This window comes from Pomacea canaliculata, linkage group LG1 (genome assembly GCF_003073045.1).
Source record: "Pomacea canaliculata isolate SZHN2017 linkage group LG1, ASM307304v1, whole genome shotgun sequence".
NCBI lineage: Eukaryota > Metazoa > Mollusca > Gastropoda > Architaenioglossa > Ampullariidae > Pomacea > Pomacea canaliculata.
Genome location: NC_037590.1, coordinates 19,059,631 through 19,076,371, shown reverse-complemented (window position 1 = coordinate 19,076,371; position 16,741 = coordinate 19,059,631). Strand labels below are relative to the sequence as shown.

At 40.2% G+C, this 16,741-nt stretch overlaps 1 protein-coding gene across 2 annotated transcripts in view; it reads left to right on the top strand.

The window, feature by feature from the left end:
- Positions 1 to 11,403, top strand: part of LOC112565758 — a 46,161-nt gene extending 34,758 nt beyond the window's left edge. For both annotated transcript variants that reach the window (XM_025241490.1, XM_025241499.1), the window contains 8 exons: positions 3,878 to 4,002; positions 4,607 to 4,817; positions 6,348 to 6,561; positions 6,851 to 6,904; positions 7,343 to 7,481; positions 8,023 to 8,139; positions 8,830 to 8,905; positions 10,570 to 11,403. In XM_025241490.1, the coding sequence (XP_025097275.1) occupies positions 3,878 to 4,002; positions 4,607 to 4,817; positions 6,348 to 6,561; positions 6,851 to 6,904; positions 7,343 to 7,481; positions 8,023 to 8,111 (832 nt within the window). In that variant the 3' untranslated portion in view covers positions 8,112 to 8,139; positions 8,830 to 8,905; positions 10,570 to 11,403. The remainder of the gene's footprint in view (positions 1 to 3,877; positions 4,003 to 4,606; positions 4,818 to 6,347; positions 6,562 to 6,850; positions 6,905 to 7,342; positions 7,482 to 8,022; positions 8,140 to 8,829; positions 8,906 to 10,569) is intronic.
- The last annotated feature ends 5,338 nt before the right edge of the window (positions 11,404 to 16,741 follow it).

The following is a 16,741-nucleotide window of genomic DNA, read 5'->3' as shown; positions in this document are numbered from 1 at the left end:
ATCAGCTGTTACAGCTTTCTCTTCGACTGAAATATTAATTGTTACTGCTGTTACCCATAAAGTAACGTATTATATCAGTTTTAGGAGGTAACCGTGTTCCTCACTGTGATAATTATGAAAGACCTGACTGAAAAGACTCGGTTGTCCCCTTCTCTAAACCTTTGATATTTGTCTTATTTTTCTTCCCGTTTTCTAGACTGTTGAGTAAACAAACAAACCTTCGAGTCACTCTGGGCTCATTAGCGCTGTTAAACTACACCAGGCGTTTGTGTAACAAATATTACTAACCTTAAAGGAATTGTAAAGACCAAATAACAACTGCAATATCGTAAAGAGTAGGATCCGTTTGAATCTCGTCTGTTTTCGTGTCTGTTCATGTGGACAAAGGTGAATGTTTGAGAGGATGTTGTGTTTAATAAGAGAAATTACAAGGAACTCTTTCGTCCTCCGATGACGTCAACCCCAGTGTGAGCTGATGACTGATATGGTTGGACATTGCTCATAGCCATCTTGATTTTTATCACTAATATATATCACTAATCCAACTAATGACACACCACCGATCACTTGAGTTCAAATCCTAACAATGGCCGACACTTCCTGTCCCTCGCTAACTTTACTCAGGATGTCACAGCCTTATCACCATCACAGCCTTTACTACACCTTTAATTACTCTATAAGGAAAAGACACTACTACAGAAATTAAGTGCGGTAAGGCTAATCTGTCTACTTGACCTAACACGCTATTATGAGAAGGCTCAAGAGGTTCAAGACCGTCCCGTCAACTTCGGTCGTTGGAGCCGAGGGCTTGAGACCATGAAGGTCCGAGCTTGAGACCTCACATTTATTTGCTGTAAAGTACTATTTTTTGTTTTGTTTTGTTTTTGTATGGAGACCTTTCTAAAAGCATTAAAGCAGGCGTTTATCATACAGATGCTGGAAGTGATAAAGACTTACATTTGGCAAGCATCGCACTTGGGTTTACCTTTTATATTCGTCACTCTTGAGAGGAAAGTGAGGCTAATTTCTGCGCGTTTTAATAACCTTTTACAAACTTACTATCAGTGCGAGGAGAGTTTATTAAATGCATATATTTTTTCTTTCTAAAGCAATTAAAAGACGGTTGTCATGTGATTCTAATATCTGTTCAAAATCGCCGTTAATTACCATTAATAACCATTAATCAAATATAATTATTTGATCAGCTTTTCCATACAGTCTTTAAATTTCCATTTCATCTCAACTCACAGACCTGTCTCATTAGCTCTATGCCAACGACCCAAAACAACACATCTCCCCCCAATAGCCGTATATTCAGACTATTTTATTTCGCTGTGTGCTCGACATGATCGAATCAATCTTCTCGTTCTAGAGAACGCCTCATCGTCTGCTCGCTAAGCCCTTGCACTGAGGTTTAAGCACGTTAACTGCTAGGAGAGAAAAAAAAAGTGACTAGGGGAGGTGACTGCAGTCATCTGTCGAGTCGACTCATGGGAACGAAGGAACGTTACACGTGAGGTCACCACACGGGCAGAAATTTATTCCAAGCACACTAACCGCAGCTTCCTTGCCAGTGGATGAAAACCGATTTTGATCTCCCCCGCGATGTTTGAAGTGAGGTTTCCTTTCAACTCCTGTGCGGCGATCGGTGATGCAAAATGTTTATGTTATTTATGGATGAGGACGGTAGGACCGTTATCTAACATGATGTGGGATCCGGTCTGTGATGCTCGTTCTCTCGGCGTATGTAGACTTTTATGTCGGATTTATTTATTGTCTTCAAAATGTTCAGTGGAAATGTGTACGACCAAAATATTCAAAAGTAAGTACGAAAAATACTTTTTTCGGGGGATGAATCTAGTCAGAATTTTTAGACTGGATGAAAGTCGAGGTAGTCAAAGTACAGTGTTTAATGGGGAAGCTGCGAAAAGAATGACTGAGAAAGAATTTAATTTTAAATTTAAAATCTGTGTTGTGTACAAATCCTGATTTAATTAATTAACTTTCACTGCTAGTGTACCCAATGTCCTTTGCTCTTTATGTTGAGAATGAAACAAGATGTGGAAAAGATTAAATTTGTACAGAATATTCTAAGATATGAAACAGTTGTACTGTTATTAGTAACTGATCAAGTATATCTATATATTTTGTGCGTCTACACTTCTACTCCACCTTTTTTTAATTCTGCTGTGTCAAATGATAGTTATCGTAAAGCTAGTTTTCTAATGTAATCACACTTAACAGATTCAGGAAATAGCCATCAATTTACGACCCATTAATGAACGGGCTTAAACAATGGTCACGTGTGTATCCCTTCACAGAGAGTTCAGTGTTTTGTCGTCAGAGGCTCTCGTTTCAATTTTGTGTGTTGCTCTTCTATCTGCAGCACGTCTGTTCTCTTGTCCCTGGTTGGTTTATTTATTTATTAGGAAAGTGCTTCCACCTTGAGGTGATTTCTCACTATGGGGTATAGAGGGAGGGAGGGAGGAAACCAAAGTACCCTAAGAAAGCCCCGACGCCGAGCCCTGCGGACAGATGTCACATATAGAGGGTGTCCCGAGACGAGATCTGAACCCTGAGTTTCACATTGCAGTGGTGACAAGCAAACGTTTTTAACCACTACATTCCCTTTTTTCTTGTCCTGACTAAGCTCTACTCTTATTAACCCCTCGTAGATCTAAACTTTCCGCGATCTCCTGTACGGCAGCACCGATTTGGAGCAAGAGCTCCAGCCAATCAACGCCGAGCACACTTCTTCGCGATGCTCCAGTAGGTCCGCGCCCATGTGTTTTGAGCTCTGAAACTTCGACTAACAACAAACACCAGCCTACCAACCGTCTCTCTACACTAATATGATAGTTTAATCATTCTGTCTATTCGTTGATACTGCCTTCATTCGTTAAAATAATTACAGATGACGCAATTGTTAATACAATCTGCTGTCCGTAACGTACCTTTAAAAAATACCTGGTAAACTAGAAAACGTTTTATCACAGAATTTTAACTACTTTAAACTACAACATCGCGACGGTTTCGTCGTTTTATGCCATAAGCCCCGGGAATAGGATATTTTTTGCCGAGGACAAGAAAAAAATATCTAATTTATAAGATAAGCTGGAATTGGAATGGGAAAATAATAATAAAGAGCTTTTGCGTTTGCAAATCTGTTTACGTGGTTTATAAAACACACGCACTCTTTCTCTCACACACACACACTGATATGGATTTAAACATTCAAGCAATCAAACGTGGGAGATAAATGTTGGCTTATGTAAGGAGGTCTGGAAAACTGACATATCCGTCGATCTGTTCGCTGGCTGTGATGCTCGCAGGCAATGGCAGGACACTTCGGTGACCTCACTCTGCACTTCTGACCTTGCGGCGAGAGGCAAAGAGTGCAAACGGTCAATAGCATGCTCAAGGTGTTCCTGCGGTTACGCGACCTGTTAGGTGTCGTTAATGAAAGTGCACTTTTCTATGATATTGTATTCGACTGCGGCTATTTCTGGAGGGGATGATTTGCTTTACTCGCTTGTTGAAAAAAATGTCAAGTAATACGAGAAAACAAATAACGGTAACTTTGAAAAGGAAAGAGACATCAGGTCGTCTGCTCTCACACACATACACTATAATTGTCTGTCTGATGTTTGACCATCTATCCGATTGTCTGTCTGTCAATCTATCTGCCCTACTGTATGTTTGAATGTCTGTCAGTCTGTCCGACTGTCTATTCAAATGCTTCTATCAGTTTGTTTTTCTGCCTGTCTGTCTTAACTAGTTTTTCCGACTGTCCGTTCGTGCGACTGTCTCATATACTTACTAATAGCTAGATAATGAGCCCTTAGCCTATGGCACTGACTGACACTTTCGGTTCCAGACTCCAGCGTAAGTGCGAGGAAGTGGTTCACAGCAAGCAGGTGCTGCTCTTGGTCATCATCCTCAACGTGCTGGACTGTCTGCTGATCATGAGTGAGATGACCCTGGAGTTCTACCACGTCAGCTGTGAGTACAGCACTGCCTGAACTTTTCTCTCCTTTAAGGGAAGAGAGGGGAATCGATCCTTAGCAGAGATAACTACAACAAACTGGCGATGTACCAGGACTAGAGAGAGAGCGGGGGTTGGGGCAGTTGAATAGGAAGTTTGTCTTTGAAGCAGAAGAACGCAGATTTCTTTCAAAAGAACGGCGATCTCTTTTACCGGGGAAGTTCGATGTGGGGGAGCATTCAGCTCTCCCTTCCATGTCTGCTGTAGACACGATTAACCACTTAAGATCCTCCCTACTTGGTCAGTCATGGCGGCATAAACCTCCAACATAGCGTGCTGCAGGATTGTGTTGTGGAATACCTTCGTGACAGGGAAAATATTACAAAGATCTCACTACCAATCATCATGATCATCTTGATCATCATGATCATCCATCATCCATCATCCATCATAGATCATCCATCATAGATCATCCATCATCCATCATCATCCCTGCTTTGTTTCATTCTTTGTCTAAAAAGAATCATTGAAGTCATTGAAATGATTATTTCTGTCCTTATTTTAATGAGAGGAATATTTTGTTCAAGACCTTTGTCTTAATGTTCCTGTTTCTCTCTACAGCTCTTTATTTTGATCGCCAAGAAACTGAGGACGAATTTCTCAAAAAGATGAAGGAGCAGTACCCGGTTGCTCTGCAAGATACAAAAATCACAGCCGTGAATGTGCTCAATCGGATTGTGGCAGGCTTTGTCCTGTGGATATCCTCGTCTCATTCGATCGCCTACTTCAGGAACGACTGTGCAAATTTTCTCAACGCCACTTCAGCCTTCAGGTAAGAGACTAATGTCAAACACATGTTGAGTATTGTCGAGCTACTCCGTCACAGGTGGATGAGTTTCTCGAAACTGCTTATCAAAAGACGTAACAAAAGTAATCGACTCACTATTCTAGGAATTTTTCTTTCAGTTATAGGAAACTATTTTTAAAATTGATATTTTCGGTTTTTCTTTAACAGTTCTAGCATAGTTTATATGGCCATGCACGATGCCAGTTATAAGACTTAATCTTTAATCCGTAGACATAATAAAACCACAACTTATTACATTTCACTAACAATCATCTAGCGACCTGTGATCTGTCACTGTCAATTTTGGATTTTCTACGAATGAATGAATGCGTAGTCATGACGACCCTTGTTTTTGTAAACTATTTTTGTTGTAGTAAAAATAGCTTCCATGAACAACCTGTAACGGATATGACGTCAGCACGACACGGTTCTGTACAATACCCTGGATACATACATCATCCCCTCATTGTTAGCTAGACTTGGCCGCAGCAGCTTCTGTAATCAGGGTTAGCATCTCTCCCTTCGGTCATATCCAAGAATGGCCGACAAAGGACAATGATTTAGCAGTGCTGAGGATCGGAAACGATAATATTCGTGAGAAACTTTTTAATATAGACACAGAAAAAAGTAGTGATGATAATAAATTTTAGTCCCTCTCTGCAGACTCTTACAAACACTGCGTCCATTAGAGAGCGCGTGCGGGATACATCCTGTGAATCCTGGCTCAGCTCTCCACAACATGTAACCATGGCAACGTAAACATCTTCACTTGACCTCTGTCCGTGCACAAGCCATAGTGTAGACCAGACCTGGGCAAACGCCGGCCCGCGGGCCGGATCCGGCCCGCCTCCCGTCTCTGACCGGCCCGCCCGCTGGCCGCCCACCAGTAAATATACTATATATACAGTATTGGGTAAAACTGAGTTAACTATATTAGTCCGGCCCTCTAGAACCATCCCAGTTTCTCATCCGGCCCTCTAGAACCATCCCAGTTTCTCATCCGGCCCCTTGGGAAAATTAATTGCCCACCCCTGGTGTAGATGGTTGAAGGGCTCTACCTGCATAAAGAGTCGAAGGCTGGTGGTTCGGAGTTCGGGCATCGTTATCTTGTAAACAAACCAACCCACCCCAATCCTTCAAACAACAGTCTCTGCACGTCACGCCTGTTGTGTCACGCCTGTCACGTGCAGAAGCGGGAGGGACTACATTAGGGACTACAACAGCTTGGCGTTGGCGTTGTTAGTGATCCTCCATCCTTTCCCCATCCCAAGAACATTGACCGAGGTGTTCAGCTGAGTCTTGACTTTGCACGAAATCAGTCTCGGAGAAAGGAGAGTGCTGGGTGGAGGATGTAAGGCAAGCGAAAGATGGGAGACAAGGTTGGGGTTTATAAAGAAAGGTTTGCTACGTGTGGCAAAATGACTCGATGGGACAATCTACCTGATTTTGACCTGGTTCTACCTCAGTTTGTGTGGTTCATTACTCATTACATGACCTAATTTTTTTTAATTCCAGTTTCAACTTAAGCAGCGAAGCCAACTCCACAACCGACAGACCGGAGGAGCTGGGTGTTTCTCTACTCGATCAGGTTCTCAACGGGACGCGAAACTCAAACTTCTACGACAACAGCTCTCTCATCAAAGAATTGTCAACATTTAACGATGCGGTCAAGATCATTCACAGTCTTCATTATGGAAGTATTTCCATTCTCTCTGTGCTCGTTGCCGAGGTAAGGAGGATTTCTATAGCATTTTTTAAAATTTCTTTAATCGTTTTCATCATTTTATAGTTTAATTATTTTGAGCTTAATTTTATTTAATTTTTTTATATTTGGTCAGTAAAGACTACGCTCTCAAAATATTAAGATGGCTATTAATTTTCACAAGTTAATTGTTCAGGAAAGTCGTAAAACAGGTTTAGTAATGAAGGTGAATAAAAGAAGTATTGCATCTCTGGCGACAAGGGTTTGTTTACATCTCTGTTGGCATGACTCTGATAACTGGATACATTATTTTCAGACCTTGGTGAAAATATTGTGTACTGGTCGACGCTTCTTCAAAAAGAAAATGGAGGTAAGTGCTTTAATCTAATTTGTGTGTAGGCAAATCGGTAGAAATTCGGTCAAAAGGCTTCTTTAAAGATTTGAATTTTTTTCCATTGAATTTAAGTGATGTAATAGCTCTGTGTTAGCAACTCTTTAAGTAGAGTAAATATAAATGCGATTATGTGTTGTTGTTGTTGTTGTTGTTGTCGTTGTTGTTGTTGTTGACGGCAATATTCATGCTATAATTAACATCAGTTTTACAAGGATTATAGGTTTATTTGAAACTATTTGTACTCGCATGCATGGACATCTGTGCGTATGTGTAGTGGGGGTGATACTTCTATTTCGGTTATTTATATATTTTTAATCGATTAACTTAGAGGTGATGAGAAAATAAAACATTGAATTTTTGTTTCGTTTTTGCTTATCGGACGCTGTCATGATGATGTCATGATGTTTGCTACAGGTGTTCGATGCTGTAATTATCCTAATTTCCTTCACCCTTGATTTGATCTTCGTGGAGGGACTGACAAACTTTGAAGTGCCAAACTTCATCATCATTCTATCCCTCCTGTTGCCTTGGAGGATTTTGCGAGTTCTCAACAGTAAGTTCAGCACCTTGAAGTATCCTTGTCTCTGCTGTCTGGTTTAAAACATGGATTGTACAATATTTACCTCACGATAAATAGTAAGAACTAAATTACAGTTTTAATCCAATTGATGAAAAACCCAAAGTATTTATCTTGAACTCGGGTAAAAGGTATTCTGTTTTTGAAAATATTTTTTATATTTTTTTAAATTCAGAATATGTAATTAGTTTGTTCATTTTATTCTTATACTTGTCGCTCGTAGTTTTTTTTTTATCTTTCTCTCTTCCTGTATTCTTGCGCTTGGCTTTACAGTTAAGATCGTTCTCACCCAAGTTTGGCAAAGTTCTGAGTGAAGGTCGCAGGAAACCACAATATTTTGGTCAACATGTTGAGCTAGACCCAGACTTATTTCTCAATATACTGTCCCCACGGTTGCCACCCAACAGGACTTGGGAACTGTGGATGTTTGTCACTTCGACACTTTGCCCAGTTAAGACCGACCTTTACGACTGTGTGCAAGTTGGTGATGCAACTAACTGTTTCTGTCTCTAATCAGGTCTTATCGTCGCTGTTATGGATCAGCAAAGGTTTCACATGAAAGCTGCTCTACAAACAGAAACGAAAGGTCACCAAGCAACTTTCTGAGGCCACAGAAAAAATAAAAGTTTTAGAGGTAAGCTTTTCTTCCCCGGTACTAATTTATTTATTTCGCAAAAATATACTCCTCATAACTCAATAGTTCAAAAGTTGCTAGATAATTAATTCCATTAAACCTAGCATAACCTAATAATTTTTACATGTCAAAATGGTAATTGTGAGCATAGCTGATGATTGCTAACTCTTTTGTTCCGTTATCATCTTCGATCAGATGGACTTTTAAAGGTTTCAATATTTCAAGCATAATGCACATTTATCTGGAACTTTCCTTCCTGCTCCCTCATCCTGAGTGTGTGTGTGTGTGCACCTGTTGTTCAAACAAGAAAGTTGCTGACTCACGCCCTAATGGTGGGAACATTCCACACACAGCCTGTGGTAACCACAGTTCTAAGAAGCTTGTGAACATAGTCAACATCCAAACATTCGGCCTCTGCTCTCGTTTCAATAAAACATTCCCCTATGGTAGACTTCTTATGTGAGAAGAATTAGCAACTATATAATCTTAAACAAAGTATCAACATGAGATTCATATTCACTATGTCTGTGGATATTTGAAGAAGCTCTTTTTGCTCATACTTTGGACAGTCATCAGTGTGAATGTAAGTTAGCTCTTGCAGTCGAAAATAAAAGTAATTGCTCTGTGAAGTCTTGAATACAGCTTCTATGTACTCCTGTGGTGTTAAACATGATTTCATGGTTGTTCCAGAAACAAGTGGATGCCTTGAAAGACTTGTGTCTCAACAAAGGTGTTCAAGAGTGGGAGCTAAATAAAATCACTGGGCGTGAGTATTGCTCATCCTTATTCGCTATTTTATTAAAAGAGTGTGCTGATGACAAATTTTCCAGTCATCATTCTTAACTTTATATCCTCACATTCTAAATCAATTCCAAGAAGTATGATTATCTTGTAAGCTGACAAAAAGCTGAACTTGAAGTTATTTCGAAAATTTTCATTTAAAAAAACGGTCTGTTGTTTCTATGGCAAAAAGTTCTACATTTAGCAAAAGAGTAAATTCTCTAAAGAATTACATACCTTGACATTTATTTCTTACACCATGTCAGGACTGAATTAAACAAAACAACCGTAAAGACTAAAAATAATAAGGCATTTGCATGTCAGTATGAAAACATGATCAGATGGTCAGAAAGGAGGCGGCACGAATGACTGAGAGGATGCAAAAACGGAACAACAGGGATTTTTTTTTTTTGGGGGTGAGGGAAGGGGTGAATTTGAAGTTCGACTCAGATGCCCTGAAAACAAATAGAGAGATTTTCAGATTGCTCAACCTTTCTGTTCGGTATTTTTCAGTATCTTGTTTATCGACCAGAGGTAGAGAGTAGTGCGTGTACACTGCGTACGACAAAATGTCGATGCTGTATGCGACGTAAATAATTCGGAAAACTTCTATAGACAGTCCTCTTATTGGGACAAGGCGTATACCACAGAGATATTTATTCCTCCAGCTGAAGAAGAACTTTTGACCAAGTACATGGATTGGTTGACGGACTTGAAAAAAAATATTCTGCGCAGTTTACAAAGGGGAAAAAAAAAGAAAGGTTGTGTTCTGAGAAAATCCAAGAATTCAGATTTGACTGTCTTATTGTTGAGCCGCATGGCAAGGTTACAGCAGGCGGAAGACAAACTGCCACTAATTTAAAGAGAAATCGAAAAAAAAAAGTGAAAATGTGAGGCGGGTGGTTAAGCCGGCGGTCTTGTAGCTGGAAACATCATGAGTTGTCCCCATTCTTCTTGTGGGGATAAATGTTGATAGAGGCTTTTGATTTGCAAACCACCCGCTTCTGAAATGTTCTGAGCTTGATTTCACTGGTGTCGATTGAGTCTTATCAGCGAACATGAAAAAGGTCGTGTGGCAATCAGTCAGTGTTGGTGAGAATATAAGCCGACTTTTTAAAACAAAATCGGGGTATCAATGTCACATGAGAAAGTAAGACGTGAAAAAAAAAAAACGAAAGATTATATTTTACAGCAGAAAATTTGCGAAAGCTCGTAAGAAAATGTGTTCAATAGATTTTGTTTCTTTGGAAAAAACTATGAACTGTTCACATCTTGCTAGAAATGTAGTTCTGTTTGTTTTGTTCTCGAAGATAATGGGGGATCTTAGGACCAAAATTAAGACAATTCTCCTAGAGCTAGACCAAAATTAAATAAATGCTGCTTTGAGGTGGGGACAAGGAATATTAAAAAAGAAACGGATTTAATTTTTCAGAAGTCACAATAGACTAGCTTCGTCGCTCCGTTTTGTCTCGCTTTGTTTTGACCGTCTGTTTCATTTGAAATAATCGTACCGTGAGAGAAAATTAATGCTCACACCTAATTGGGCAATCTGGCAAAAGCCTTGGGCGAGGATTTTTAACCATTACGAAGCAGCTGAAGCGAATCTTGTGTTACACAGCTAAGAAGTCACGTGTCCTGTTCCCGTTGCAGAGGCCAATGGTCAAGGGGAATGAAGGCGCTCAGCAAACTCATCTTCCAGGCTGCGGATGCATTCGCGCCCATGTCCAGCCCGCAGCTGAACGGCGGCCGATCCTTCTTGAAGGACGACACGTCCAGTGCCCGCTCGCTGGACAGTCAACAGTGCGAAGACCACGTGACCAATGGCGACGTTGTGCATCGCTGGGGTCAGGGAGATGAGCGGCGTGCTGCAGCTGGAGGCAGTGCCGATCCCGAGGCCCCGAACCCGACCTTGTGGTTGACAGACTCGTCCGGTAACTTGGACATGAACATCAACGATGAAGACTTCATTTCCAGACTGTGAACTCAGCCTTGTTCTTCCTACCAGACTGGTTGCGGGTGCGCAAGCCACACCCTGGCACAAAGGATGCATTGCGTGGACTTTGTTTCCCCCACCTCCTCCATCTTTATTTGGACGGGGAGATTACTGTGCTCACTAGGATGACGTGCTAAAAATAAAAAAATCCCTTCCTAGTCATCGTAAGAATTTTTTTTTAGACACCAAGTCAACACCAAGAGCACTTGGACCTTGACCCCGTGTTCTGCTGGAGTCAGATCAAAGTCGACCGACACAAAAGTGTTTAATCAGGTGCCAGCCTAGAACACGAGGACTTGAGCTGGAAAATTCCCACAAGCTCATAGGCGTGTGTAGATATGTGCACACATGGATGTCTAAGCGTACAAACTGGTGATGTCTGTGTGAGCCTGTACAAGGTATAAGAGTGCTTAGTAAACTGCGTGTGTGTGTGTGTGAGTGATAGAGAGCAAATACAAAGAAAGAGAAGAGAAAACTACGCCAAAAAAAAACCCAACAAATTTCTTAAAATCGTTGTTTTGCCTTACTTTCTGGGCGTGGCTCGGCAATAACGCTCTCCCGGCGAGTTCACATACAGAAATCTGTTGCGACATTGTGATACAGCATTCTCGGCATCCTACTGAATGAGAAACACACGACACGCGCTCCACACGTTTGACAATTGTTCTGTACGTGTGCGTGTGTGTGTGCGTGTGCGCGTGTGTGCGCGCGCGTGTGTGTGTGTGTGTGCGTGCGCTTAAGATTGTGGAGGGCGACCAGAAACACAAAAAAAAAGTTTTAATGCATTCATGCTTCAAACCATTGTCTCAGTGTCGACTGATTGCGGAGTCAGACGATGAATCAACACAGTTCTGTCATTTGGTTCTTAGCAACGTGCTGCACGTGCAGGTCCGCTGTTGCTTTTTTTTTTTCTTTTTGGAATTATGGACCCAAAAGCTACTTGTATAGAGTGTTCAACGCATCATTGATACAGTGGAAGCAACATCACTTCATGCTTGCTTCGATAAAATATGGTGTTTGAAACTGTTTTGATATTTTGCTTGCTTTTTCTTTCTGTTTATCTTTGGCTGCAAAAGCAGAAATGTCATTTAAGTAATACTTAACATACCGTAGTGATGTTATTGAACAGCAGTTAGATTCATGTCTAAGAAGCCCTCAAACCTCTCACAACTTGGTCACACTTAGGAAATTATTTAAAAAAGGTCAAAGACATTAATTGCTTGTTTTTGAGTGGTATTGAAAATTGTAGAATATTTGAATGTTTCATCTTTTTAACTTATATACAAAATTCAAACTATTAATTTTACAGCAGTTGTGTGTGTGTGATCTTCCTAGTAAAGTATGACATTTTAATAATGAAACGGTGTCAGCAGCATGAATATCAGGTTTCTGTAAAATGTTTTATAACAAAAGCTTTCTAGATGGCAGTAAATTACAGTTTCTTTATTTGAAAAAAAATCAAGACTGTGTACATATCAGCGAAGTATCAAATTTGACTTCTGTTGTGTTGGTCCCTACACGAATGTTTTAAGTGACTGTCAGAGGTTGATGTTTTAATGTCCTTTGGAGGTAGTTTGACAGGTAGATGTATTCCCTTGTTGCCTTAGAATTTTTTTCTCGGCAGACGGGGAGGTAAACAGATAAAGTAAGCGGACATGGGTAAGGAAGAAGTAGGACAGAAACAGGAATGTCTTCTCATCGATACCCAAGAAAACAATATCACGAATGTATATATAACCCAGATAATGTATTTGGATGACTTACCCTAGAAAATATTATTGTAATCCTAAATCATATCCTGCAATACTTTATAGCCAGAAGACAATATTTGCTATACATTTTTTATGCTTCAAATCTCCCAGGTCAGTATTCAAGACAAAAGAACAAGTGTTTGTGACGCTTGTTAAGTGCGTTGGGTGAAATGTTCAAAGAAAAATATACACGTACTGTTTGAGCCTTTCCGACAGCGTCCTTAGTATATTCTCTGCTCATTTTGGTGCACATAACACAGAACTAACGATCTGTAGAGTCATTAAGCTATATGTAAATAAAGAAAACAAGCCAACAAATTAATGTATACATTTCTCACTTCCAGAAAAAAATCTTTATTATCTTTCAATAGGTCTGGGGTAATGAAGATTAAGACTGCAGAAGGCTTTGGTGTGTTAAAGATGATTATGCATCCGTCTTGCCTTGAATACTAGCCTACTACAGTGTAATGTAAATAAAATGGATTTTTCTGTTGTTTTGTTTCCCTTTTTCAAAAGATAATAGCTTTAAAATAGTTGCGTTAAAGAGTCTCTAAGCGCAATGTGTAATAATTTCAGCCATCCTCCTTTCTTTATTGTCCTTCGTGAGCACTCAGTCATCCGACACTTGAGTCGGTAAGTGGTCACATCATCCGCAAGCGCTGTCGGATATTTCTTTTTTTTCCCACGGTGCTCTAGAATTTACTGAGAAACCCAGCGGCATTGAGGAAGACAGAGGACTCTCCTTGTCTCATTTAGTCATGCAGCCCCCGGGTATGCACTGGTCATGGAGTACAAGTTCGTGTCTGCACCCAGTCCTTGCTAACCTCTTTAACCACTTCCCCAAAGCACTAAATTTCACAATACACTTCCAACAAACACTTGTTAATGCTTTACGAGAGCTGCTTACAGCAAGAACTTAAAATGCATTTATCCTTGATTACGTTTGCATGAAATAACAGCTGACTGTGAACTGTTCACAGCTTCACTGTGAATTAACGTTCATTGCTATTTGGTTGAACTGAAAAACCTGTTCACCCTAGACAAAAATCTGATAACCAAACATGAAAGATCGTACCCGCCATTAAATTTTCGCAGGTAAAGACATAAACAAACTCATTGTCTTTTTTTATTGACACAAAGGCGGCCTGAAGGCAGCTGGGATTCGCACTTTTAATTCACACCAAAGACGAAGTCTTGCTACTGATAGTTCTTCCCCAACAACCGCATAAAGCATTATATATACCCAGCACCTACCCGTGCAGTCTTCGTTGGTGGTATTTCTGTAAAAACTTAATCCTACCCGCAGTTTTCATGGAGTCGTGAAGAGCAGTTCTAGAGAATTCTAGGCACAGACGTCAAGTAGTCAGCAAGTTCAAGCACAGCTGGTGGTCGAGGGTCAATTTGAACCAGACCTGTTTATTTTTCTGGTCGTTTTTTAAAGAGATTACGTGGAAGCAATGGATTTTTACCTGAAGTCGTGTTTTAAACAAGTGTAAAACACGTTTAACACTGTTTTATTGCCTTGTATGGTTTTAAGGCAAAAGGTGTAAACAATTGTTTTGTCAGATGCTCTGACAGGTGTTTGTATATATTATATAAATACTGACATTACTATGTTTCTATGCCAGCATTTCCACCTGACAATAATGCAGTTTATATTGCAGTTCATTCCCAAGGAATCAAATTTGTGTTCGTTTGTGTGGACACTTGTCAATATGTGCGTGCGTGCGTGTGTGAGTGTGTGCACGCGCTCGCATGCGTGGTGGTTTATTTTTGAGTCTATGCTTTCACGTGTGTCTGCATGTTTGTGAGTGAGCGTTAGAGACGGACAGACAAAGAAAAATCGCTCGCTTTGAAGAAAGGAATTGTGGGAGAGATAGAAGTTCAGGCAGATAGTCGTGAAAGACAGAGTGAAAGGAGTAAACGTTAAGTCTGGCAGTTTTTTCTTCAGTCATATTTTGTGAGACTGTTGTGGTACATTGTGTTTTCCAGACTAGCTCTTTTCACCATCTTTTGAATAGAGAAACCATTGTGCTTGTGTGATATACATCATCAATCTATGCAGAATGGTTCTGATGAGTTCGCATTGTGTTCAGACGCCTTGGAACAAACTAATGCGAAGAGTCGCCGTGTGTGATAAGGGTCAGAAGAGTTGGCGAAGGATGGTAATGATCTTCTCCCTACTTCCAGAGATTATCGTGTTCATGTCTTTCTCTCTCGTGTTCAAACCGTGAAGAAATGCCTACAAGTGTCCAAAATTGTGCGTTTTCGTGTTCATGTAATAGCTGTCTTTGAGATGTGGACAACTGTTTGTGATATTTTCCATGTCTCTTTGCTTTCACTCCCACTGAAAACTCACTGGTCTATTATTTTCGTATGAAAGATAATGTTATAATAAACTTTCTTACAAGAAGCGCTTGCTGTTGATTTGTGTGGGTGATAAAGTTTGAGTGTCAGAGAAAATCGAATTATTTTTCTTTTTAAACCTCAAAATGTTTGTCTTAATGCCACTTTACATCAAGATTGATGGAGCAAACTAGCTGATATCAGCATTGTTCATGAAGGGGTGGGGAATGAGTGAAGGGAGTTGGTGGGGAGAATAACGCTTTGATATCAAACATTACTCAACGATTTAGACTCGTTTGTTTTTTTTAAATAATCACTGTTCGAACAAGCTGATGCAAGCAATGAAGTTTTGCCAGAAACCCTCCTGTTCCAGCAGCTGCCATTTATCCAGTTGTTTGCGAAATCCCCATAAGTCTCCCTCTCCCCCCCCCCCCCAAAAAAAAAAAAAATAAAACCCATGAAGAAACTTAAAAAATAAAGAAAAGTTCGCCATGCATCGATCGTCCAAACAGTTTGATACAATCGTCGATGTGCAAGACTTTCTTTGTCATGCCTGCCGCTCGGTTCTGTGATGTCAACAAATAATTTGCAAGTGCTATGAAAACAAATTATATATATATTCAACTAATTGTGTAGCGTATAGCACATACGTTGATCAGTACTTTTCTCCTCACAAGCAAAAATCCACTTCGATCTCTTTTGTTTGTTTGTTCGTTTGTTTTCGTGACGTTAAAGGAAATCATACAAGATGTTCATGTTCAGTGCATATTAAGACAAGCATGGCAGAAAGGGTAGAGAAGCAAGGAGTGGTCCAGCAGTTGGACATTTTAAAGAACTGCACTTAGCTTGTCTCAAAGGTAACACTGATTGTTAGTCCACACCTTCATCGACATTAATTAGGACAGGGGCCAGGCGCACAACACGTCACAAGGTGCTGACTGGATGGAAAGAAGGAAGAACACGGGTGCCATACACCCGGTGTTACTAGGCTGTGTAATGTTAATTAGTGGTCAAACGGTGATTTCTTGATCTGACCGATAATGAAAATGGATGCCACCGTCATTTTCTTAGTGCCCTGGCATACTTACAGAAACAAACTAAAGATAACTTGATAGCCTGAGACAAGTTACGATTCAAGCAAAGAATGTGTGCATCATAGTTCAGGAACTTAGTAATCAAAAACCCTGTGTAAGAGAGAGAGAGAAGGGAGGGGGGGTAATACAAACGTCTTTCTTTCACACACACACACTCACCGGCCCTCTTTCCTTTTCTTTGTCACACACACACAAACGTATTATGTATCTTTCTTCCGTGACCTATCCCTCACAGGCCAATCATGCACAAAGACCAGAATTGTTCTTGTATAAGAAATCATTGTCATAAACCTTTTGCACCTACTTTGTGACTCTACGACATGTACTTCCTGTGAATATGCGTATATAATAACTTAGTACCTTCACTCATTACATGTTTATTTTATGCCTTGTATTGGTGTAGTAGCTAGCTAGCAGTTTTCGTACTTTTTTGGTATTTGATAAAAAAAAACAAAAAACTGTTAAGTATTGCTTCGTTGTTCACTGTCAGCATAGAGTTTGCCCCCCGCCCCCCAAACCGAGCATCTCCCAACGCCACTGATGCAACTGAAAGGAAAAAAGAATCTTCCTCTCTTCTCTCTCTCTCTCTCTGTCGACATGCACCTGGTATTTTTTTTTTTTTTTTTTATTTCTGCTAG